Source organism: Urocampus carinirostris, chromosome 1, assembly GCF_059441175.1.
Source record: "Urocampus carinirostris isolate Australia breed hairy pipefish chromosome 1, RoL_Ucar_1.0, whole genome shotgun sequence".
Taxonomy (NCBI): domain Eukaryota; kingdom Metazoa; phylum Chordata; class Actinopteri; order Syngnathiformes; family Syngnathidae; genus Urocampus; species Urocampus carinirostris.
In genome coordinates this window covers 24,437,028-24,461,461 of record NC_142349.1, presented here as the reverse complement: position 1 = coordinate 24,461,461, position 24,434 = coordinate 24,437,028, and the positions used below count along the sequence as shown (strand labels likewise).

The window sequence follows — 24,434 nt, the reverse complement described above, 5'->3', positions numbered from 1 at the left end:
TGGAGAAGCTATGTGTTGTAGGTAGTCCTGAACAGGTGTGTTTTTAGACGGGACTTAAAAGTGGAGAGAGGTGTGCAGTTTTGGAGGTCCGGAGGTAGATTGTTCCAAAGCTTTGGAGCAGCGTGACTGAAGGCTCTGGCTCCCATGGTGCTCAGGTGGGCAGGGGGCACTGACAGTCGGAGGGAGGACGAGGATCTGAGGGAGCGAGTGGGGACGTGCACCTGGAGAAGGTCGGTCAGGTAAGGGGGGGCCAGGTTGTGAATGGCCATATATGTATATAGGATCAGTTTGTAGCTGATGCGATGTTGAACAGGAAGCCAGTGTAGCTGTTGGAGAACGGGGGTGATGTGCTGTTGGGAAGAGGTTTTTGTGATGATGCGAGCAGAGGCGTTTTAAACCAGCTGAATTTTATGGGGGGACTTTTGAGGAAGGCCGAAGAGGAGAGCATTGCAGTAGTCAAGGCGAGATGTGACAAGACTGTGGACGAGAATAGCAGTGGTGCGGGGGGTGAGGGAAGGGCGGAGTCTGGTAATATTGCGGAGGTGGAAATTAGCAGTGCGGGTAATAGTGTTGATATGTGAGTGGAAGGTAAGCATGCTATCCAGGATGACACCCAGACTCTTGACCTGGGGAGAGGGGGACACTAAGGAGCTGTCGATGTTGAGAGAGAAATTGTTTACTTTGGATAAAGTGGATTTGGTGCCAAGAAGGATTTCTGTTTTCATCTCATCTCATCTCATCAGCCGTACCGCTTATCCTCATTAGGGTCGCGGGGGGGCTGGAGCCCATCCCAGCCATCTCCGGGCAGTGGGCAGGGGACACCCTGAACTGGTTGCCAGCCAATCGAAGGGCAACTCATTCGCTCATTTCTGTTTTATTGGAATTTAATTTAAGAAAGTTTGTCGTGGACCATGTTTTGAGTTCGGAAAGGCAAGAGGTGAGGGAGGGAGGTGGGAGTATGGAGTTTGGTTTGCAGGAGAGGTAGAGTTGGGTGTCATCAGCAAAGCAATGAAAGTGGATATTAAATTTGCGGAGGATTTGACCAAGAGGCAAGAGGTAGATAATGAAGAGAAGAGGACCTAAGACAGATCCCTGGGGTGACTAGTGAGGGCTTTAAGGTGAAGGATTTCAGCTGGACAAACTGAGTGCGGCCAGTGAGGTAGGAGTGGAACCAACTGAGTGGAGTGTGGGTGAGACCAATGGAGGAGAGTCTATTGAGGAGTATAGGATGAGAGATTGTGTCGAAGGCGGAGCTCAAGTCTAGGAGGATGAGGATGGAGACTAAACCGGAGTCAGATGCTATGAGGAGATCATTTACAATACGGATTAGGGCAGTCTCTGTGCTGTGGCGGGGGCGGAAACCAGACTGAAAGGGTTCATAGAGAGAGTGGAGGGATAGGTGGGAGTGGAGTTGAGCAGCAACAGTTTTTTCAAGGATTTTCGAAATAAATGGAAGGTTGTAGACGGGGCGGAGGTTGTCAAAGTTGTTGGGGTCAGCACCATGTTTTTTTAGTGTAGGGGTAACAGCAGCGGTTTTGAAAAGTAATGGGACAATACCAGAAGAGAGTGAGGAGCGGATAATGGCAGCTATGAAAGGAAGCAGGGAAGGGAGGCACGATTTAACAAGGGATGAAGGGAGGAGATCGAGCTGGCAAGTGGTGGGCTTGGATTTGAGCATGAGGTTGGATAATTCAACAGTGGAGCAAAACTGGAGAAGAAGTGACAAGGAGAAGGAAATTCAGATGGGGAGGTAGCAGACAGGTTTTGATGGAGTTGGTGATGAATCTTAAGGATTTTTTGATTGAAGTACTCCATTATGGCGTTGCACGTTGTTGTGGAGTACAGGTGCAGGGGGAGAGAATTTGGTGGCTGAAGGATTTTGTTCATGACAGAGAAGAGAGTTCTTGAATTTCCTTCGTTGGAAAGGATGAGGCCGGAGTAGTAACTGGATTTGGTTTGTGCAATTTGGTCCTTGTATTTAGCAATATGGGTAATGTACATGTCCTTATGGATGGTGAGGCCGGTTTTCTTATAGAGTCGCTCAAGTTGGCGTTTTTTTTATTTCATTGACCTAAGAGCAGGTGTAAGCCAGGGGGCAGATGTGGAGAATGAGGCAGTCCTGGTCTTCAGGGGGGCAAGATAATTTAGAATATTTGTGAGGCAGGCATTGTAGTGAGCGGTGAGGTCATCCGGGTTTGAAAGAGCGTCTGGGGGCGGGGAACGGTCAATAATGGAGCAGAGGGTGTCAATGTTGATATTTTTGGTATTACGAAAAGAAATGAGACGGGAGGTTTTGACAGTAGAGAGTACGGTGTTAAAAGTGAGGATGACATGATCTGGTTCAGGAAAAACATCAGCAGTGGGCTTGGAGGGGGAGAGGCCAGAGCAGCAAACCAAGTCCAATGTGTGGCCTTTAATGTGGGTGGGGAAGTCAATAAGACTGTGTATCCCGAGGCTCTCCAGGCAGGATGTGAAGTCTCTGGTGAGTGGCAGGTTGGGGTTGTCCATGTCAAGTCAAGTCAAGTCAAGTCATTTTTATTTGTATAGCCCTAAATCACGAAGAGTCTCAAAGGGCTTCACAGATTATTACACTATATTACACAGACTATTTTTCAGCCGACGAGAAGAGTAGGTTATTCATATGCTATGGAGTAGAAGTGAGTTTTAAGCTTAGATTTAAACATTTCCACTGAGGTTGCAGATCGGATCTCAGGGGGAAGAGCATTCCACAGCACCGGTGCCCGAATGGAGAACGCTCTCGAACCAGCAGAACACTTCTTTGCTCTTGGGATCACCAGAAGACCGGCACTCTCAGATCGTAGGCTTCGGACCGGGACATAGGGGGAAATCAGATCTGAAAGATAAGAGAGAGCAAGTCCATGTATGATTTTGTATAATACTAAGAGAACCTTGAAATCACATCTAAGGCTAACTGGGAGCCAATGCAGGTTAGTCAAAATCGGTGTTATGTGATCGGACTTTTTTGTCCTAGTTAAAAGCCTCGCTGCGGCATTTTGTACCAGCTGAAGAGACTTGATTCTAGACTTCGGGAGACCAGAGAGTAGTGCATTACAGTAATCGAGACAGGAGGTAACAAACGCATGAATTATAATTTCCGCATCTTCAAATCTCCCAATAAAATTAAATTTGGCGAGAGAGTGGATAAGTGTGTAATTAAGCTGGAGAATTCATTGATACAATCACTATGTGGCTTCGGGGGGCGATAAATTGTAGCAATGATGGTCGGCGAGGGTCCAGGGAGCTTAAACACCAGGCATTTAAAAGAGCTTGATGCAGGGACGGAGATAGGCAAGACTTTCCACTTCTCGCGGTGGATTACCGCGAGACCTCCTCCTCGGCCATTGCCACGGGGACGACAGTTGTAAACAAAGCCGGGAGGGGTGGAGTCATTCAGAGCAGCGAAGTCGTTTGTTTGTTGCCCGGTTTCTGTTAAAATGAGGAAGTCAAGTTTGCGTTCGTCGAGGACGTCTTGGATGAGGTGGCCCTTGTTCCTGAGTGAGCGGATGTTCAGCAATCCAAAGTTGACGGCGGAGGTGTCATGTTTGACAGCGGCAGTGCTGTTAGCCGACCTATCCAGGCGGGCTAATGTATGACAGTTAGCGCTACGGCCGTAGTCTATGAGAGGACGTCGAGATGTGGACCAGGTCGAGTTGATTGAGCCGGGTTTTTATACTCGACGTGTCTGCGCGACCCGCGGTGAATGTAGCGGCGTCGAGGCAGGCGAGCGATGTCAGGATGATGGAGCAGCTCTGGTGGCGGAGGCCCCAGTGCAATCCACCGGATCCGGAGAAGATCCGCGACAGAATAGTGGAGCAATCCTGTCACTGGATGACTTAGAGTAAATAAATCATTTACAAGTTTTTATAGAAGTAACCAAGAACACTGCTTTCTTTGACATACTCAGATTTATGGTGGCCCGAATTAAACCGTCCAACGGGCTGGATCAGGCTCGTAGGTTTGACAAACCTGCTTTTAAGCCCCTCATTCCTTAAAAGTATAGAAATGGCCAAATGAGGACGTTTTTGTACCCCCTCCTACCTTCCCAATTGACACAATTCTCACTAAACGGGATTGTGCTATGACGATCCTGTCACGCCTCCGTTTTCCCAGTTCAACCGCCCCACCGCCTGGTTACTTGTTTTTTTTTATAGATATTTGGGACTCTATCACAAAAGAAAGCGAGGTAAAACAGCATAAAATGAACAAGCCTCACCAAGTGTCTAAAAACAGAACCCTAAAAGTATGCATACAGTCACTGCTTCGCAGGCAGAATGTGTCATAAAAGTGTAACTAAGGAACCAACATGCTAGATATATCCCGCCCACTTTCTACTTTCGTTTCTCTGATCTTGGGATACTCTTTGAACACAAAGCACAAGTCCTCAGCGTATTTAAGTTTTGCCAACCCGGTTTCTTTCTTTTATCCCAGACTCGCTAAGATGACCGGTTTGGTCCTGCACGGGTACCAGGAAGAGGTGGCCCAGGGAGCACTCCGAGGGGAGAACACAATTGTATGGTTGCCCACCGGATCAGGGAAGACGCGAACCGCAGTCTATGTGGCCCACAAACATCTGGAGAGGAACCCTTGTGGCAAAGTGGTGGTCCTGGTCAATACGGTAATGTATTAGTCATTATCATGATAATAGTAACAATAATGATTTCAATTTTACATTAAACATGATTTTAAAGGTTTTAAAGCAAAATGTATAACATATGTGTAATGCCAGTGTCTTTAGCGCCTCGTAGAGTTTTTTAAACTTTTTATTTCTCACACATACTTTGACAGAGGGTTGGGGCACCCTGATCATACAGCAACACAAACAAAAAATATATACGATTGACATACCCATAAATAACAAAAGAAACAGCAACAAAAAGATTTAATGAAAGAAATAAGATAAAAGGTGAGGTGTTTAGACATCAAGTAAAAATTGTGTTTACTTTGAGCTGCCCAATAATAATATCTAATTTTGGTTTGATCCAGGCCCCCTTTTTCTTTGGAAGTTTGTATTTAATTCTAGGTTTCATATTTTGCCAAAGGAATTTTAATATCAATTTATTTAACACTTTGAATGTGGATTCCGGGATCAGAATAGGAAGAGACTGAAACAGAAATGATAGTCTTGGTAATATGTTCATTCTAAGTGTTTCTACCCTTCCGATAAGGCTTAAGGGCAAAATTTCCCATCTTTCCCAATCCTTCTTTATTTCTTTCATCAACTTTCCATAATTTGCATCAAAGAGCTGCGTGGAATGTGGTGTAATAGTCAGCCCCAAATATTTTAACCCTTTATTTGTCCATTTGAAATCAAATCTATCTATAACCTCTGTTGGACATTTTCCTGATATCATCATTGCTAGCAATTTGCTCTCAAATATCAAGCGACTTCTCCATATATTTTAAGGTTCTCCAACAGTATTGGTATTGATAAAGAGGAATCTTTCAGCATTACCAACAAGTCATCTGCAAACGGTGATATTTTATGTTCTTCTCCTCCCTCATCTAATATTCCCCTTATTTGCTCATTTTGTCTTATCAATTCCGCGAGTGGGTCTATGCTTACCACCAGGGTTGGGTAGGGTTACTTTAACTGGATTACTTTCAATTACTTTTGGATTACTTCAATACCAAATATGCTAATAAAAGACAAAATAGACTAAATATGAATAAAATTATGACTCACAACACGTGGTAAGCTTTCTCTACTGGCTTTGATCTCTTTGATCTTCGGCAAAACTAACATAAAATGCGACAGAAACAAAATGAAAATGAATCCAAACAGCTTGCCAACATCATTTTTGCCGTTCCATGTGTTCCGTTACTCCCCAAGCCTGCACAAAATTTAGTAACTTTATTCATATTTAGTTTATTTTTTCTTTTATTAGCATATTTGGTATTGGAGTAATCTAAAAGTAATTGAAAGTAATCCAGTTGAAGTAACTTTACCCAACCCTGCTTACCGCAAACAAGAGTGGACTAAAGCAGTCCCCTTGCCGGACTCCTCTTTTAAGATCAAAGAAGTCTGAACAGTGACCATTGACTCTAAGCCTAGATTTAGGTTTTTTATAGATTATTTTCACCCACTCTACAAATTGTTGAGGGAAGCCAAAAGCTCAGCAACATCGAGGGTTGGGCTTTGTATTTTGTGCTCGAAATTATGTTTAAAAACCTCCGAATGTTGTTTGCACCCTTTCTTCCCGGAATAAACCCTGTTTGTTTTGTTTTAATTAAAATCACTATGAAGTTTGCATTCTTGTTATGATTGCTTCTGACCACGATTTGGGGGGTTCTCCTTTTGTTAGCGCATAGTTAAATACTTTATGTAGTACTGGTGTTAATTCTTCCTTAAAGCTTTTGTAAAACACCCCTGGGAATCCATCCGTTCCTGGTGATTTATTTATTTTTAAGTTTTTTATTGTATCCTGTATTTCCTGTTTTGTAATGGGGCGAATCATTTCTAAAAGAGTTGGTAAATGTAGTTTTTCCCAAAAGTTTCGTGCCGTGCAGTTACCCAAATCCTTTTCTGAGTCATTGTATAAATCTTTATAATAATCTGCAAATGCTTCTGCAGTACCTTTGTTTGGAAATAGGATGTTTTATTCTTGAAATAATTCTATCTGTTTGGGCTTTTCTAAGTTGGAAGGCTAGTAACCGGCTGGCTCTATTGCCCATTTCATCATATCTCTGATTCATAAAACGCAAAGCCCCTTTTGCCTTATTTGTTAAAAGTTCATCTAATTTGCCTCTTGGTTGTTTTTAATACCTGCAATCTGGATTCATTTGACGCTCTTTTATGTTCTGCTTCTAGTTCCTTGATCTTATCATCCAATTCTTTTTGATTATTTAATCGGGCTCGTTTCAGTCGAGAAGATATTTCAATTATTTTCCCCCTTATTACAGCTTTCCCTCCCTCCCATAATATTGATGGAGAAACCTCCCTGTTGTCATTGTTTTGGAAATATTCCTTTATACACCTCTTTATATCCTGTTCTACATTTTTATCTGAGAGGAGAGACACATTCATCCTACAATGCCTAAAATGTGATTCATTGTCCAAAATTAATATTAAATTGGAGCATGGTCACTTATAGTAATAGTTTCTATACCACACTCCACTACTGTATGCATATGTTGTCTTGAAATGTAAAATAAATCAATCCTTGAATAGTTGCCATGAGGGTTTGAATAGAAAGTATAGTCTTTAGTTTGACGGGTCTCATCTCTCCAAGGATCCATCAGTCCCAATTCCTAAGTTATGTTATTCAAAACTATAGACCTCTTTGTTCTTTGTCCATGGTCCTTGGTTGTTTGAATTTAGAATAGAATAGAATAGAATAGAATATGCCTTTATTGTCATTGTACAACATGGGATATGCTGTGACAACGAAATTGGACGGCTCCAAACAAAGTACAAAGGAACAAAGTACTAGATGCCTTTGTTGTCCTTGGCGCGCGCTTCAGAGGAGGGGGGGGCATGTTGTGAGGGTCAAACAGAGTTCCCGGACCAAATGTTTGATCTTACATGACACAGTCCAGCGTTTTTCCGAATTGCTCAGTCCACAATTAGTAGATTTGCGAGTCCACAATTGAAGGATTTGGGAGTACAGTCATTAAACATTCCCGATTAAAGTCGCCGTCGACGATAAAGCTCCGTTGGGGTAGTGCAAGCTGATATTTAGCAGCGAAAGGAGATATAGCGCTATGCTAACGTTAGCATCTGGTGAAACTGTTAGCGGTGGAACTTATACAGCAAACACATTTAGTTTTTCTTTTTAGTTAGTTTTTCTGATGGGTACCCGTCCTCTTTGCCATTTTGTACAGTATTAAAATCACCCCCTATAAGTAACATTCCCTTCGCACAATTGGTTATTACTTTAGCTAATAATTGAAAAAATGTCCCCTTTTCTTCAACTGGTGCAAAAACATTCATTATTGATATTTCCATACTGGCCATTGACCCTATAATCATTATATATCGACCCAGATTGTCCTTCACTTATTTTTCAACTTTAAATGCTACACCTTTTCCAAATAAAATTGCTACTCCCCTTTTCTTACCAGAAGAGGTGTAAAACACCTGGTTAACCCATTCTCTTTTTAACTTATGTTCAATCTCTGTCAATGTGTCTCTTGTCGTAAAGCAACTGAGCTTTGCAATTTTTTGAGTTGATTCAATATCTTCTTTCTCTTAATGGGGTGATGCAGCCCATGTACATTATATGAAACAAGATTTAGATTGCTCATGTTTTATATTCAGACCCGCTGATTTTCGATGCACACAAAAAAATACAGTAAGAACTAACACCTCCATTGAAAACAAACAAACAGACTAACTAACAAGCACACATAAGACCCCACCAAAAAGAAATAAAACACACTAGCGCCCCGTAGAGTTTAAAAAGAAAAACTAAATTCAACAAGTAAAATACATGAACTGTCAGTAATACGTATTTTTCAAATATTAGAAATTACTATTCATTGCGCATAACACTGATTGTCCGACATAAACAAAATGGGCAGAAAAAAAAGGTGCGATTTAGTCACTTTGAGTCTCGGCCGTTTGTATTCTTCCTTGTGCTCGCTTTTGGTTGCACTACACCATAGAGAGAATTCTAGTGGTCAAATATTACACAGTGTCCCTCTAAGGAACAAATTTCTTCTGATCCCAATAGAGCTCCACCCACATCCCATAATCCTTAATTCACTGTCCTGACTTGACTTGGCAAGTACAACGTATATCTTGGCAGCACGGCAGCGCAGTGGTCAGCGCATGTGCGGCACAGTTCTGAGGTCGTGAGATCAAACCTTCCTCTGTGGAGTTTGCATGTTCTTCCCATGCTTGCGTGGGTTTCCTCCGGGCACTCCGGTTTCCTCCCACATTCAAAAACATGCATGTCAGGTTAATTGGCCGGTCCCAATTGTCCCTAGGTGTGAATGAGCGAGTGAGTTGTCTGTCTCTGTGTGCCCCGCGGCTGGCTGGCAACCAATTAAGGGTGTCCTCTGCCCACTGCTCGAAGAAAACTAGGATGGGCTCCAGCACCCCCCGCAACCCTACTGAGCATAGGCACTTCAGATAATGGATGGATGGACATACATCTTTCATTTACTATTAATGAACTGTGCCCGTATCTTTGTCTGTCTGTCTTCTTCCTACCTACCTACCTACCTACCTACCTACCTACCTACCTACCTACCTACCTACCTACCTACCTACCTACCTACCGACCGACTGATCTACCTACCGACCAATATACCTACCTACCTACCTACCTGCCTGCCTGCCTGCCTGCTTGCCTGCCTACCTACCTACCTACCTACCTACCTACCTACCTACCTACCTACCTACCTACCTACCTACCTACCTACCTAACCACCCCCTACGTCTCCCTTTACTAGTATACAATATATGACCTACCTAGCTACCTACCTAACTACCAACCTAGCTATATTTTCGATTGTTCTCAGCTCAGGGATGCTGCTGGAAATGTGAATTTCCCTTCGGGGATGAACAAAGTATCTATCTATCTATCTATCTATCTATCTATCTATCTATCTATCTATCTATCTATCTATCTATCTATCTATCTATCTATCTATCTATCTATCTATCTATCTATCTATCTATCTATCTATCTATCTATCTATCTATCTATCTATCTATCTATCTAGCTAGCTAGCTACCTACCTACCTACCTACCTACCTACCTACCTACCTACCTACCTACCTACCTACCTACCTACCTACCTACCTACCTACCTACCTACCTACCTAACCACCCCCTACGTCTCCCTATACTACTATACAACTGACGTCCCTAGCTACCTACCTAACTACCAACCTACCGACCTACCTACCTACTTACCTACCTACCTAGCTACATATCTACCTAGCTGCCTACCTACCTACCTACCTACCGACTTACCGACTTACCGACCTACCGACTTACCAAGCTACCTACCTACCTACCGACGAATCTACCTACCTGCCTGTCTGCCTACCTACCTACCTACCTACCTACCTACCTACCTACCTACCTACCTACCTACCGACCAATCTACCTTCCTACCTACCTACCTACCTACCTACCTACCTACCTACCTACCTACCTACCTACCTACCTACCTACCTACCTACCTACCTACCTACCTACCTACCTACCTACGTGCATGCCTGCCTGCCTTCCTGCCCTGCCTGCCTGCCAACCTACCGCCGACGGCTCATAGTGTTGTCGCTCTTGTTCGTTCAAAGGTGCACTTGGTGGAGCAGCACTACAGGAACGAGTTCTATCCTGCCCTAGGAAGGGAGTACACGGTGAAAGCAGTGAGCAGTGATAATGATGAAAAGGAGTACCTTGGAAGGTTGTTGTGCGACACCCACGTACTCGTGTGCACAGCGCAGATCCTCCTCAACGCCATCAACAGTGATGACGAGGACAAACACGTGGAGCTCTCCGGTGCGTTGACGAGATTAATGACATGTTGCTGCGGTGACAGTCACTAATATCACAGTGACGTGACTTGCAGACATCACCCTGCTGGTGGTGGATGAGTGCCATCATGCGCACAAGAGGACAGTGTACAACCGGATCATGAGGCTCTACTTGGAGAAGAAAAGGAGGGGTGAGGTTCTTCTACCTCAGGTACTGGGCCTCACTGCCTCGCCTGGAACGGGAGGAGCCAAAAGTCTTGACAGAGCTGTCCAGCATGTATTACAGGTAGGAAATTGACACTTACGAGCCTCAAATGGTAAATGGTAATTGGTATGCATTTATATGGCACTTTTCAAGTCAATGAAGACCTCCCAAAAAGCTTTACAATGTGCTTCACACTTACCCAATCACACACACTGTTTCAATTTAATCTATATCCCATTAAAACGTTTGTACAGTCATTGATCTGTGCAGCAGTTTGTAATAGTCTTTGATCTGTGCAGCCCTTTGAGACTCTTTGTGATAGAGGCTATACAAATAAACATGACTTGACTTGACCCACAAATAACATGTACATCACTCACTTTTTGGCCCAAATTGACATATTTGCCTAAATCAGGTTCCCATAAAAAACTGCTCTAACTGCACAAGTGCTTTATATTACTTGTTTGGAATGTTCTTCTCACGGCACATTTTTGTCATCCACATGATGCATTAAAGGCTACCATATCTTTACAGTAGATTATTTTCAAAATCATAATTTGACAGCTCTGAAGTTAATGTATTTGTCAAAAAGTTTTAAAAAGTAAAGTACAATACTTTTATTTGTTTAATTAATGCTCCAATCTGTAAATATGGGTTGGTTTCAACGTATTTTAGAATTTTCGTTTTTATAATAATTGTCAAAAACTAAAGATTTCTACTCAATGGATTTTGTCAATGAAAAAAATCAGACTTGAACTGAACCATCGCATTATACTTATTTCAATTTCAACTTTGTGTTGGTTCTTTTTCCATCTTACTTATCCCCAAGAGTGCCGTGGGCCTGTCAGAGCCTATGCCAGCTGATTTTGAAGAGTGCACAGGGGACATCCTGGACTCCTTGCTAGTTAATTGCAGGACTAGAATTAGAAATGTCTTTTTTTGTCATTGAAACTGGCCTGAGTTTGTAGTGCATCACAGTGCAATGGAATTTATCAGCAACATGAAATAAGTTGAGAAATACGATATGAATCGAAGCTTAACCAGGGGGGGGCAGTGCCCACCCTCAGACACGCAGTCCCCCCACCCAAATTAACGTGGATGTAGTAGTGATAGCAGTCTGAGCAGCGCACATGCTATCCCATTGATATAATATCGTGTATTTCAGCAGACACTAGTGCGGTCTTTCCTGCCTCCTACATCACACAGTGTGTGCTTCAGTCACCACAGACCAGCCACTTCCACCATATCCATATCATAGTGATGAGAATTTTGTCCGTCTTTTGAGAGAAGCGGCTCTTTTGGCTCAACTGACGAAAAACATCCTGCGTCTTTTCAGATGTTTTTTATTGTTTTTTTCTATATATTACCAATTATTATATAACACTACGGGCAGCACCGCGGCGCAGTGGTTACCTCGTGTGCGGCACAGTTCTGTGGTCATGAGATTGAACCTTCTGTGTGGAGTTTGCATGTTCTCCCCGTGCTTGTGTGGGTTTCCTCCGGGCACTCTGGTTTCCTCCCTCATTCCAAAATCATGCATGTTAGGTTAATTGGACGGTCTAAATTGTCCCTAGGTGTGAATGAGCAAGCAAATTGTCTGTCCCTGCGTGCCCTGCGACTGGCTGGCAACCAGTTCAGGGTGTGCCCTGCCCATTGCCCGAAGATAGCTGGGATGGGCTCCAGCACCCCCGCGACCCTACCGAGGATAAGCGGTGCAGATAATGAATGGATGGATGGATTACCAGCTCAGTAGCCTAGATGGTAGGGCGCCCGCTTTGAGACTGGGAGGTCGCTGGTTCGCGCCTCGGCCGAGTCATACCTAAGACTTATAACATTGGTAAAATGGCGGCGCCCTCTGTTGGCTGCGGCTGCATCGGCTCGCTACAACGGGTCAGGTGTATCGACATTTCGTTCTGTGTACATTGTTACAAAGAATGACAATACAAAGGAAATTACTATTACTATGTAACACTACGCACAAAATTCTTATGAATGAGAGAAATGCAGCAGAAGAGAAAAAGGAAAACTATGAAAAGTGATACAAAAGAACAAAATTAAATAAAAAAGGAAAAAAATAGAAAAAAGAAGAAAAACATATTGAGCAAAAAGAATAGAAGTAAAAAGCTTGGGAAAAAGAATCTAACAAAGCAGGAAATAAATCAGAAAAAGGAAAAGGCAATAGTCAAGTCAAGTCATTTTTATTTGTATAGCCCTAAATCAGGAAGAGGCAATAAAAACAGTAAAAAAAAAGACTAGGGAAAAACAAACAAAAGAAGAAAAAAGTTAAGAATGGGGGAAATAGAGAACAAAATAAGAGAAAAGCAAAAAAATAAATAAAAAGCTAGGAAACACAATACATTGAAACCAGAGGGAAAAAAAATGTTACTTTCTCAAGTGTTGTGTATTGTCCTCAACAACTCCCTTTCTTTACGAATAACCTGCCAATTATAACAATGGACTACTGTACATTAAATACTTCAATTACTGTATGTTTTTTTACTATTACTCATATTTATCAAATTGTTTTTTACCTTCTTCCAGTATTTGTTTATGTATTGTAGTTTTGTGTAACTATTTCACATTATTGATGGAAATTTACTTGTGAAATAGCAACACAACAGTTTACTATGTTTTGTGTACTGTTACTCAATGCTAAATCTATTGCACCCTAGTCATCCTGGAAGGGGGACTACCACAAGGTTTCTTATACGCCTCAGGTTTTTGAGTTTTTCCTCGCCTGCATGTTAAAGAACAGGGGATGGTGTAATTGTAACCTGTGCAGTCCTTCTAAACATTTTGTAAATAAGGGCCATACAAATAAATGTGACTTGACTTGACTTGACAACAAGCTGTGTTTCAATTGGCTAGCAAGCAGTCCATGACTGCCGTGAAAGGGCCTTGATATGCTCCAGTACTCCCTCCTGCAACAACACTGGCGATGATTATAGGGTTGGAAAATGGAAAATTGAATGATAAAGCTCATCCACGTCATAGTACAGTTTAGTCAAATCTAAAGTACATATGCATTTATTTTGAATGTGTTTCGATTACATGTATATCTCAGATCTGTGCCAACTTGGACTCCGCCATCGTTTCCACCAAATACTTCAGCGAGGAGCAAGAAATGAAAGTACCCAAGCCTGTCAAGTTATTTGACATTGTGGAAAAAAAACAAGAAGTAAGCCAACCCCCGCCCCGTTACAATGATGTTCCGCTTTATATTCTTGGACTCTGTGTGTCGTTAGGATCCATTTGGGGAGCATCTGCAGAAAATTATGCGACACATCCACAACTTCATGAATCCTCCTGGGGATATCCCTATTGGAGAGTTTGGCACACAGGTGTACGAGAGTGACATGGTCGACTTGCAGAAGAGAGGTCTTCTTTCACATTTTGAATACAGATCTTAATTACTGCATGCATTTGAGTATAACACGCGATCTTTTTGATTTTATTTTACCTAAAAAAAGAACTAAAATTTGGGTGTATATTATGTATGAAGACTGGGGTAACACATGCTAGAGGGAGTGGGAAAACAATGCTAGAGGGAGTGGGGTGCAATTGTACGCCCCAGCGGCAGTGTTGTGGTGTTTGTTGCCATGTCACACTTGCTTATACTTCGACATGTCACCTATTTACTCACAGCAAAACAGAGTATGTACAAAAAAGATAATATATATACAAACAAGTTTATTTTATTTACCAAATAAATAATTGATCGAGGATAACATTTGCTAGTTGTACCGCGACAATCCTGACAATCTACAATGACGTTGTCTGCTACCGAGACTATCCCGGCTGAAGCTGAAATGGGCAAGGTGAGATCAATTATAATCCTTTTTTTTTTTAAACTAAAAAAAAAAAACAAATCCAGTGCAAAAATTGCACGGCATACACAAGTTCAAATGATCAAAATCCTAGAAAAATGTATACATTTTCAGGTAAGCTCGCTGGAGTTTAGTACAGCTCACTTAAGCGTACTCCACAGTTCGCTGTTTCATTGTTATTATTATTATTATTATTATTATTACAGCTTGTAGACAAACAAAAACACACACTTAGTTGTATTGGTATATTACTTCCGAAATTATTTATCAGACAAAGATATCGCTGACTACATTCACAAAACATTGAATGAAACCACTTCACTAGAACCACAAGACCGTAAATCACTTGGATGATCTATAATAAATACGATTATTTTTGATGGCTTATGGCCTTGACACAAAACTGAGCTAAATACAGTAGAGAAGGCCTAAAATACACCTGTGTAAATTTTCCCAAAAATCAATTCAGCCGATTCCGAGCCTATAAGTCACGTACAAACTCAAACACCCAAATCGAGATTTACAAAGTAGTTTATATTACCAACTACTTTAAAGCGCCGCGCCAAAGGTCCGGACCCCGCCTCAGCCGCTACCGGCCAAGCCTTTGCCTCTGATGCACCCCGGACGCCTGACCTCAACTTTTATCACTTGCAATCCTTAGTTTGAGCTGAGAAAAACTGAAACAAAATTTTAAACCGGAATATATGGATGCACGTTATACATGTTGTACATTATGCATGCTACACTGTAATAAATATGGTACTTTGCGCATTTAACTGATGTGAACGCTGGTCATGCCGGTGCAGGTGTGCAGTTGTACGACAGGCAACTGCAGCAGTGCGCCATCCATCTACGCAAGTACAACGATGCGCTGCTGATCAATGACACTTTACTGATGAAAGATGCATTGAAATATCTAGAAGGCTTCTACAGGGATAGAGAGGCTTCCGTCATCGACGACACTGACAGTATTTTGCTCAATCTTTTCAAAGGTGGGTGTTAATTTGTCTGAAAATGTACATTTGGTCTTCTATGGCAGTGTTAATTTTGTACCACAGACCTGTTTAATGGCTGGCCACATGTTCTCAACATTGCCAATGTGTGATCAAATGGTCTAAACTGGTTCAGACTGGATAATGTGTGCCAAGTTCTTATTGATAGAAATCAAAGTAACAGCAATCTAGCAGATCAGCTCAAGTCTCCTATCTAACATCCCAGAGGCCCAAATATACAGTGTAAATCCACACTGAATTTAATTCAAATGCGTCGCCTCTAACCACCAGTTACAGTTTGTGGTGACTTTAACAGTTTCCGTTTTCCCTCCCAGTACCAGGATCTGGGTCTTTTGGTGCCACTTCACGGCCATGTGGTTTAAGAACACTGCTCAATGGTACATCTTTGACAGGCAATATCAGATATAATTATCAATTTGCAAATGTAAAGGGACATTGTGGATTATTTAGTGCCTCTTAGTGGTAAAACAATTCATTCATTGGAAACAAAAATACTGATTTGAATCTACTACTATCTACTATGCACCCTGGTCATATCCATCGAAAGGGGTGACCGACAGCAAGACAAACACATACACAAACACAAAGAAATAAGCATGAATACATGATTGATCTATCATATAAACTTTCATTTTTTATATTTATTAGAACGAAATGGAGCTGACTCAGTTGTTCTCAATCGCTTGAGCACGTTTCTCAGACCAGACTTGAAATTCTCAAAACAATTTGTCATTTCTCAAAACACATCGAACAAGTAGCAAAACACCTCTGCCTCGGAGCTAAAATTCGTTTGTCACACCTGCATCACATGGTCCGATTGCCATATGTGGCACTCACACAGAATTTGGATTTGAGTGCCTATTGGTGAACTTCTCCAAGGTGGTAGTCAACGGCAACCCAATAATGGGTAACTGCTTAATCATCGACAGAAAACCAGGCCGAGCTGAACATGTTGGCGTGCGATAAGCGTTTAAAAAACCCAAAGATTGAGCAGCTGGAAACCACCTTGCTCAGGCAATTCGGGCCCAACCCAGAGTCCAAAGCCATCGTTTTCAGCAAGACCCGCAAAAGCACCGACTTCCTGCTCCGATGGGCCCTTACCAACCCTCGGCTAAGGGCGGCCGGCATCAAGCCTGCCATTGTCACCGGCAGTGAAGGCATGACACAGGTACACTTGGTAACCGGCTCGGTAGTGTTTTTCTTAAAACCTCATGCATTTGTATTTTCCTGCAGAGTGTCCGCAACGACACCATCCACCACTTCCGCCTAGGTCACGCCAACCTACTTATAGCCACCAGCGTGGCCGAAGAGGGCCTGGACATCCCCGAGTGCAACTTGGTCGTGCGCTACTGCTTGCTCACCAACGAGATCGCCCAGCAACAGGCCAGCGGTCGCGCCCGTGCCCAGGACAGCTGCTACTCCCTGGTGGCCCAGCGTGGCAGCCGAGAGGAACGTCGCGACCACCTCAATACGTACCTCCAGGGCCTCACTGCCAGGGCGGTTGATATCATCCAACAGATGAGCCCTCAAGAGTTTAGAGCCCAGGTGAGTTAGCCCGGTGTACTTTCATGCGATGTCAATCCATTGTAATACAGAACGTAGTACCAGACAGCTATCCACAGTTTCTTCCTTAGTGGTGCCCCGATGAACCATGTGGTCAAGGGATCCAGGATCCATGAAGTGTGTGTTCAAGCGAGTTTAAAAAAGGATGACTTAGAATGGAAAAACAACATGTCATAGTATTTGTTGAATTCGGAAGCTTACGGCATTCATTTGAGACATATATCTGCAGATTGATGAGCTCCAGGCGTTAATGTGGGACCAGTTGGAAGAAACCCACGTGGCGAGGGCCGATGGTCTCTACTCCGCCGCCTGCATCCGCCTACTGTGTGGTAACTGCTTCTCAGCGGTGGCATTGGGAAGCGATATTCGGTTACTGGATAACATGCATTACATCAACGTCAACCCGGATTTCAGGTCAGGGCACAGTCACGTTTCGGCCAACACAACTCACTTGACTGATAAAGAGGAGCCGAAACCCCAAAATCACATTTTAGCCATTTTTATGTTTTTACAAACTTGCTGATTGAGCTTCATTTGTGTGTTTTGACCGAAATACAGATGCACGCCTTTTCTTAATCTACAATTCTTACATTTTAATGCATTCATTATTCTTCCATTCATTTATCTCATGTATTATTTGTTTTTCAGGTCGAAGATAATGCAAAATGTTTTGTTGAACTCTGACCACAGAGTTTAAGTTTGAGAGCCACTTTCAATTTTGACAGCTTTTAAAATTGACACAATTTGAGACAGTCTTTTTTTATACATATTTGAACTCATTTTTCTAATTACCTGGGTTATTGAGTAAAAAAAAAACGAATATGTATTTTTAATATGGCTTGTATTACAATGAAAAGTGCCTAATAATAGATGATCAATTATTTAAAGAAAATTCAACAATGCATCATAACAAATTCAACTACATTAGCATGTAAAGGTATATTTTGAAATTATTTTAATGTATACTTGTTTGGGTCATTGCAGTTTTTGAATTAAATAGTTATAATGAATTATAAACAAATCAATTCTGGCAAAATGATATTTTTGAAAATTGTAATCCACACACTCAAAATACTGCTATATGTCTCTTTTCGCTACAACGGGTCAGGTGTATCGACATTTCGTTCTGTGTACATTGTTACAAAGAATGACAATACAAAGGAAATTATTATTATTATTATTATTATTATTGTGTGTTAATTGTTTCATTGTTCATAGTTGAAATGTATATTTAATTCATTTTAGTAATTGAAAAATGTATAATTTACTAAACACTCAAAATAAGAAGTGACATTTTGAACTTGAAATGTGAACACGAGAGGACTCAACAAAAATCCTCAAGATAAAAACATTACAATCTTTTCTCTTGGTCCTTCCCTAAACCCTTTCTTTTTGATAAAAAACTTTTACCCGACATCAACACCCTTTGAAATTACTCGATAATAGACGCTATGGATGTTAGCACAAATTAGAACAACTAAGGGACAATTTTTTCAACATGTACTCATATTCTTACTGTATTTTGGATGATTAATTCATTCAGGTTGACAATTGATAAGCTTAGAGCAGTGGTTCCCAGAGTTGGCGCTACCGCCCCCTTTGTTGGAAAGATCTGGGGGCGGCAGTCTGAAGTCAAAGTCAGAAGTTTGAAAGTTTGTTTGACAATTTGTACACAACACGTTAGGGATGCACGATTAACCGTAGTCGCGTAGTCGCTAGGTCCAGAGGAAACACAAGTCATTTGTACCAGCACTTTAAAATGATCACATATTAAAATACACGGCATGTCAAAAAGGATTACGTGTAAAACACGAAAAAGGTGCATCTACAAGTGGACTGAGAGGTAAACAAACCTCCATTAAAGCAGAATTTGCGCCCCTCACTGGGGAGCCAAGGGGGCGCCAGCCTGCAAAAGTTTGGGAGCCATTGGCTTAGAGTTTAGCAGACACTCAAAATGAGGAGAGAAGACATCAAATGGTGTTGAAGTTGGAAGGAGAAACAGATCAACTACAGATAAGAAATTCCAACTTGTTCTAAAGGCCCCCAATGAAACCTTCCTTTGTATTAATTATCCTAGGTAACAGAAAGCAAATCCGTCCTAAAGGGTGTGTGAAGCAACATACAGCAACACGATTGGCCGAAAATGACAATAATGTAAACAATGCATAATAGTGAAAATAACGAACGACAATGTGTAATAATTGCCCAAATGCAACCTATGCAATATAGTTTGCAGGTGCTCAATATTAAACACAGAAGGAAACAGATTCATCTTTTGTATTATTGTTATTATTATTATTATTAACGGTTACAGAGAATATTATCCTTAAAATGAATAACTTAACATTTGTGTGCATTTTGTATTATTAATCATTTTGTTCTTTAAAACAAATATTTTCCAAAATATTTCACGTGTCTTCGCACAAAACAGATTACAATTCATTAAATCACACCAAATCCAACTTTATGAAAGCACTTTTATCAATAAAACATTCAAAATTCCACTGGAGTCTTATAAGACAAATGGTTATGTATCCACTCTTAAAATAATGCATCTCATTTTAATCTGTTTGTGTGCATGCTCAGGAGTCATTACAAAAGGGGGCATCGGGTACTGGGCAAGTCGTTCCCAGACTGGGAGCCGGACTGCGTCATCAAGTGCGATCATGGCAAGTGCAATAAGGTAACAGTACGCATTTTCTATGCTTATGTGTTATTTGACTCAGGGTATAATACTATGGAGAACCGATCCTGCCTTGTGTAGAATTAAACGGCTACATACTGATACAGGGGTGTCAAACTAATTTTTGCACATGGGGGGCCGCATGGTAGAAAAACAAACCCTCTCGCGGGGGCTGGACAATTGGATAAAAGGGGAACAGAGAGTGAGATGGGGGAAGGGACAGAGGAAGAGGGAGAAAGTTAGAAAGAAGAGAAAGAGAAATATATATAAAGAGAGAGAGATTGAGAAGTGGAGAATGAGATAAAGGAAGAAAGACTTAGAAAAAGAGCAAAGAAGAGCGAAAGAGAAAGAGATGAGAAGGTCAGACAGGCAGAGGAATAAGGAGAAAGACAGAAAGAAAAAGTATGAAGAAAATGTATAAAGAGAGACAGGGACAAGTAGAGAGCGAGGGAAAAGGAAGCAAGGAAGTGAGAAAAAGCAAAGAAAAGTGAAAGTGAGAGGAAGAGAGAGAGGGACGGGTAAAGGTAAAGGAAGAGGGAGACAAAATATATATATATATATATATATATATATATATATATATATATATATATAAGGAGCGAGAGAGTGAGAAGTGGAGAGTGAGAGAAAGGAAGAAAGACTGAGAAAAAGAGCAAAGTTGACCAAAAGAAAGAGTGGAAGAGAGAGGGGGTAAGATAGACAGAGGTATATGGAGAAAGATAGAACAATAAAGGAAGAGATGGATAGAAATATATGAAGAGAGAGAGAGAGAGAGATGAGTGGAGAGCAAGAGAAAGGAAGCAAGAGGGTGAAAAAGAGCAAAGAAGAGTGAAAGAGAAAGATAGAGAGAGAGAGTGAAAGAAAAAGAGGGAGAGAAAGAGAAAGAAAGATAGAGAAAGAGAAAGAAAGAGTGACAGAGAAATAAAAAGATGGAGAGAAAGGAAAACAGAGAGAAAGAGAAAGAAAGAGAGACAAAGGGAGGGAATGACAGAGAACGAGAGAAAAAAGAGAGAGAAAGAAAGAGTGACAGAGAAGAGAGAAAAGGAAAAAAAGAGAGAACTAAATGAAATGCAATGCCTTTCCTAATCGCTGATCAACCAATAAGTGATCAGCTAAGGCAATTAGGCCGCCTTGTCGTTTAAAGAACATTTTGTTGTGATAAAATACTCGACAAAATACATCACAAAATAAACTACAGCATACACAACATAATACATGAAAAAAATGAGTGACAAAATACATCAAATACATTTTAAAAATGAATGTCTAAATGCACGACAACATAGATGACAAAATGAACAACAAAATACACGAGTAAACAAAAAACAAAATACATGAGGAAATACACAACAAAATGAACGAAAAAATACATACAAGAAAACGCACAACAAAAAAGAATGACAAAATACTTGATCAAAATATATTGAGGCGTAAGCGAACTAACCACCAGGGGGCCTCAAAGAACGGTTAACTTTTTTTTGGTGCCAACTTTTTCCCCATCTTCACTTTCCTGTGTCTACAACAAATAATATTTACAGAAATACTACAAAGGCACTACAAGACTAAATAGCAAATATAGTGCTTAAAAACAGGAAACTCATACATTATTTTGCTTTCATTCAGAAAAAAACAGTATAGAAATACTAAAAATACCTTGATACAAAATACTACAAAAATATGACCCAAGAATTGCTACAAAAACACAACTAAAGTAATATTACGAAAATACTAAAGAAATATGACAAAAACAATACCATGGGAATTCTAAAAAATACAAAAATATTACTAAAATACTGCTTTGAAAATGAATCAGAATTACGTTCACAGAAATACTACAACAACAGCATTTTATAATACTATAATACACTATACTACCAGAAGAGTATTATGACATAAATACTATGACAAAAGTATTAGAACAGTAATACTGCAAAAATACAACTAGAGCGATACTACAAAAATTCTACTATGGAAAAATACAACAAAATTACTACAAAAATAAAACTACAGTTATACTTTACTACAGATATACATCAACAATTCAGCAATGGAAATACTACAAAATACAACAGAAATAGTACAAAATACGAAAAAAACAATAGTATTTCTATAAAAACACCAAAATCATTTAAGTACTGTAATACGCCAAATCTACTAACGTTATATGAAAAAAATACTACTGAAATCAAAGAATTTACTACTATAGGAAAAACTACCCAAAAAACTCTTGCAGATATAGTACAAAAACTAGACTAATACTACAAAAAATATTGAACTTCAGCGGAAATCCAACAACAGAAATGCCGTCACAAGCCAGAAACGGAGACAGGACCCAGTACCGTTCGTTTACTCAGTTTTATTGATGAAAAGAGTGAGAGCAAAGCTTGCTTTCACGATCCAATGATCGACGGACACGGGTAGCAAAAGGCTGGAACGCGGAAGTGGCACTTCCGTGTCGAGCGAGGATAATCGTAGACAGCCGGGATACTGGTCACGAGCCGGGACAGGAGAGCAAGGGCGGTATCGAGTTCAGAAAAGAGGTCGGCGACAGGTATCAGGCAGGAAACAGGGCAAAACAGATCAGTGGTCTGGATAGCAGATCAGGGCAGAAACGGGTCCAGAAACAGGTATCAGGTAGGAGAAAACAGGGCAGGAAAATGTCTGAAGGTATGAGCTTGCCTAGCTGGGAGCACAGGTTGGCAAAGATCAGACAGCTTCCTCTTGGAAGGAAGCTGCGCCAATCGGGCAGGTGCCCCAAATCAGTAATCATGACAAATACTAAACAAAATACTTTAAAAAAATGTACAACTACTTTAAGGCTTGAAATCTAAATATACACTGAATTGCTTGGAACGTTTTCTTATTTTGCTTCAAACTTTGGAACCTGATGCGGCCCGACTCCAAATAATTGCCCACCTCTGGATTAGAACATGGAAATGGGTTCTTGTAGGTATGCAAATGATCAAGTAATAAAGGGCCCCAAATGTAATTTTGCTTAAGGCCCCCGTGAATGCCCAGGATGGCCCTGGTAGAAGTATTACGTGCTTCATCCATTTTTACGGCATATATTGGTTGGCATGGATTTATGAATACATGTATGCAGACACGCACTGTGCCATGTTTTGGACTCCCAAATGAAATATGTATTTTTCCACAATGCCCTTGCAGCAGTGGGGCTTTGAAGTAAAGTACCGCCAGGTGGCGCTGCTCCCCCATGTGGCCATCAAGCACTTAGCCCTGGAGACGCCTGAAGGGAGGACAACGGTGAAAAAGTGGAAGGATGTCCCGTTCAGTGTGGAGCCGTTCGACTTTGAGGAATATTGCCGCCACTCGCAACTCCTGGGCGAATAACAAAAACAGAACACGTTTACATGATTTCAACTCGTAATACTAATAGCAATGTAATATTACTGATTCCAAGAAGAAGCAATACACAACTATGATATAAATGTGCATTTTTTAACACTTGTAGGTAAAGACATCTCTATTGATTTTATCGTGACTTTTGGTTCACCTACTGGGAGCAGACATCTATATGTTTCCGTTCATCTCTTAAAGAAAAAAAAACCCAGCATTTTTTCTTATTGTAATTCTTGAATTTCTGTCATTTTTCTTCTTCTTTATTATCATCCTTTTCTCTCCCACCTTTTTCAATTTCTTATATTTGTTACTCTTTTTGCCCTCACTTCTCTCTTCTTTTTTTATTCATTGATTTTTTTGAAATTGTTTTTCTTTTTTTCGTTTCTTTTTTTCTTTCTGTGTACTGTTTCCCCCCTCATCCTTTCTTAATCATTTTTCTCCTTTCACTTTTTCTCTTGTCTGTTTTTCCTGTTTCTTTCATTTTCTATTTCCTTTCTTATTCTTTTCTTTTTTTTTCTTTGTTTCCCTTTTTCTTTCATTCTCGAAAAACAGTGCGATTTCGTCACTTTGAGTCTCAGTTGTTCGTATTGTCCCCGCTTTTTTTTGTTTCACTACGCATGACAGCGACATCAAGTGGTCAAATATTGAACGGTGTCCACTTAAAGGTTCCAAATAATTGATGAAATTTACTAAACGAAAGTAACATTGGCTACAGTTTTATCATGTATTTTTAAATGATTATTTAACAAAATGTGCTGGATTAAAATTCATATTAAATTGTTTTCATATGCATTCTATCTGAATCTTTGTTACTCATTAAACAAACAAAAAAAATAAAATTTTGGTTTCTTGTTTTTCACGCACACGATGTGATACTGACATCTTTCTCAACCGCTAGAGGTCAATGTTGTATTGCTAATTAACCGTATTACGACGACGGTCAATAAAAGAGAAAATAACCAATGTTAAATGTTCATGGTTACAATGCATGCCGAAATTAATTGGTATAAGTAAACTAAGCTACTAAAATAATAGGTATGAAAACAGAATATACCATACCAGTGGAAATAAATGCAAATAAACAACCATAAAATGTGTTTGGCAACATTAAACGGTTATAGACACCATAATTAAGCAATACAAAACATTTACAAAAAGGAAAAATAAGAACATATTAAAAATAACTCTTACAATATCTTTAAAAAAAATCAACTACTGTAATTATATTATATGTCTGTCTGTCTGTGTGTCTGTCTGTTGTCTGTCTATCTAGTTCTTTCTTTCTCATAGCCCCTATATTTCTGTTTTTGATTAATTTCTCTCTCTCTCTATC

The 24,434-nt window shown here is 40.5% G+C and overlaps 1 protein-coding gene across 2 annotated transcripts; it reads left to right on the top strand.

Annotated features, from left to right (window-relative positions):
* Positions 1–3,374: 3,374 nt before the first annotated feature.
* dhx58 (DEXH (Asp-Glu-X-His) box polypeptide 58) lies at positions 3,375–23,652 on the top strand. 2 transcript variants are annotated; one of them, XM_088331417.1, is made up of 12 exons: positions 3,375–3,859; positions 4,450–4,636; positions 10,271–10,475; positions 10,546–10,736; positions 13,720–13,833; positions 13,901–14,033; positions 15,289–15,474; positions 16,425–16,663; positions 16,729–17,040; positions 17,288–17,472; positions 19,645–19,741; positions 22,910–23,652. In XM_088331417.1, exons 1-12 carry the CDS (start codon positions 3,639–3,641, stop codon positions 23,090–23,092), a joined length of 2,253 nt encoding a protein of 750 aa, XP_088187543.1. In that variant the 5' UTR covers positions 3,375–3,638; the 3' UTR covers positions 23,093–23,652. The 2 variants fall into 2 exon arrangements, with proteins under 2 accessions (XP_088187543.1, XP_088187554.1); XM_088331428.1 differs by having other exon boundaries at positions 3,414–3,516.
* Positions 23,653–24,434: the final 782 nt, after the last annotated feature.

Coding starts and splice junctions, on each gene's coding strand:
- dhx58 (XM_088331417.1), top strand. CDS start 3,639: ATGAGAGGACGTCGAGATGTGGACCAGGTCGAGTTGATTGAGCCGGGT. Junction 14,034..15,288: donor GGTCGACTTGCAGAAGAGAG/GTCTTCTTTCAC, acceptor ATGCCGGTGCAG/GTGTGCAGTTGTACGACAGG. Junction 17,041..17,287: donor CTCAAGAGTTTAGAGCCCAG/GTGAGTTAGCCC, acceptor ATATATCTGCAG/ATTGATGAGCTCCAGGCGTT.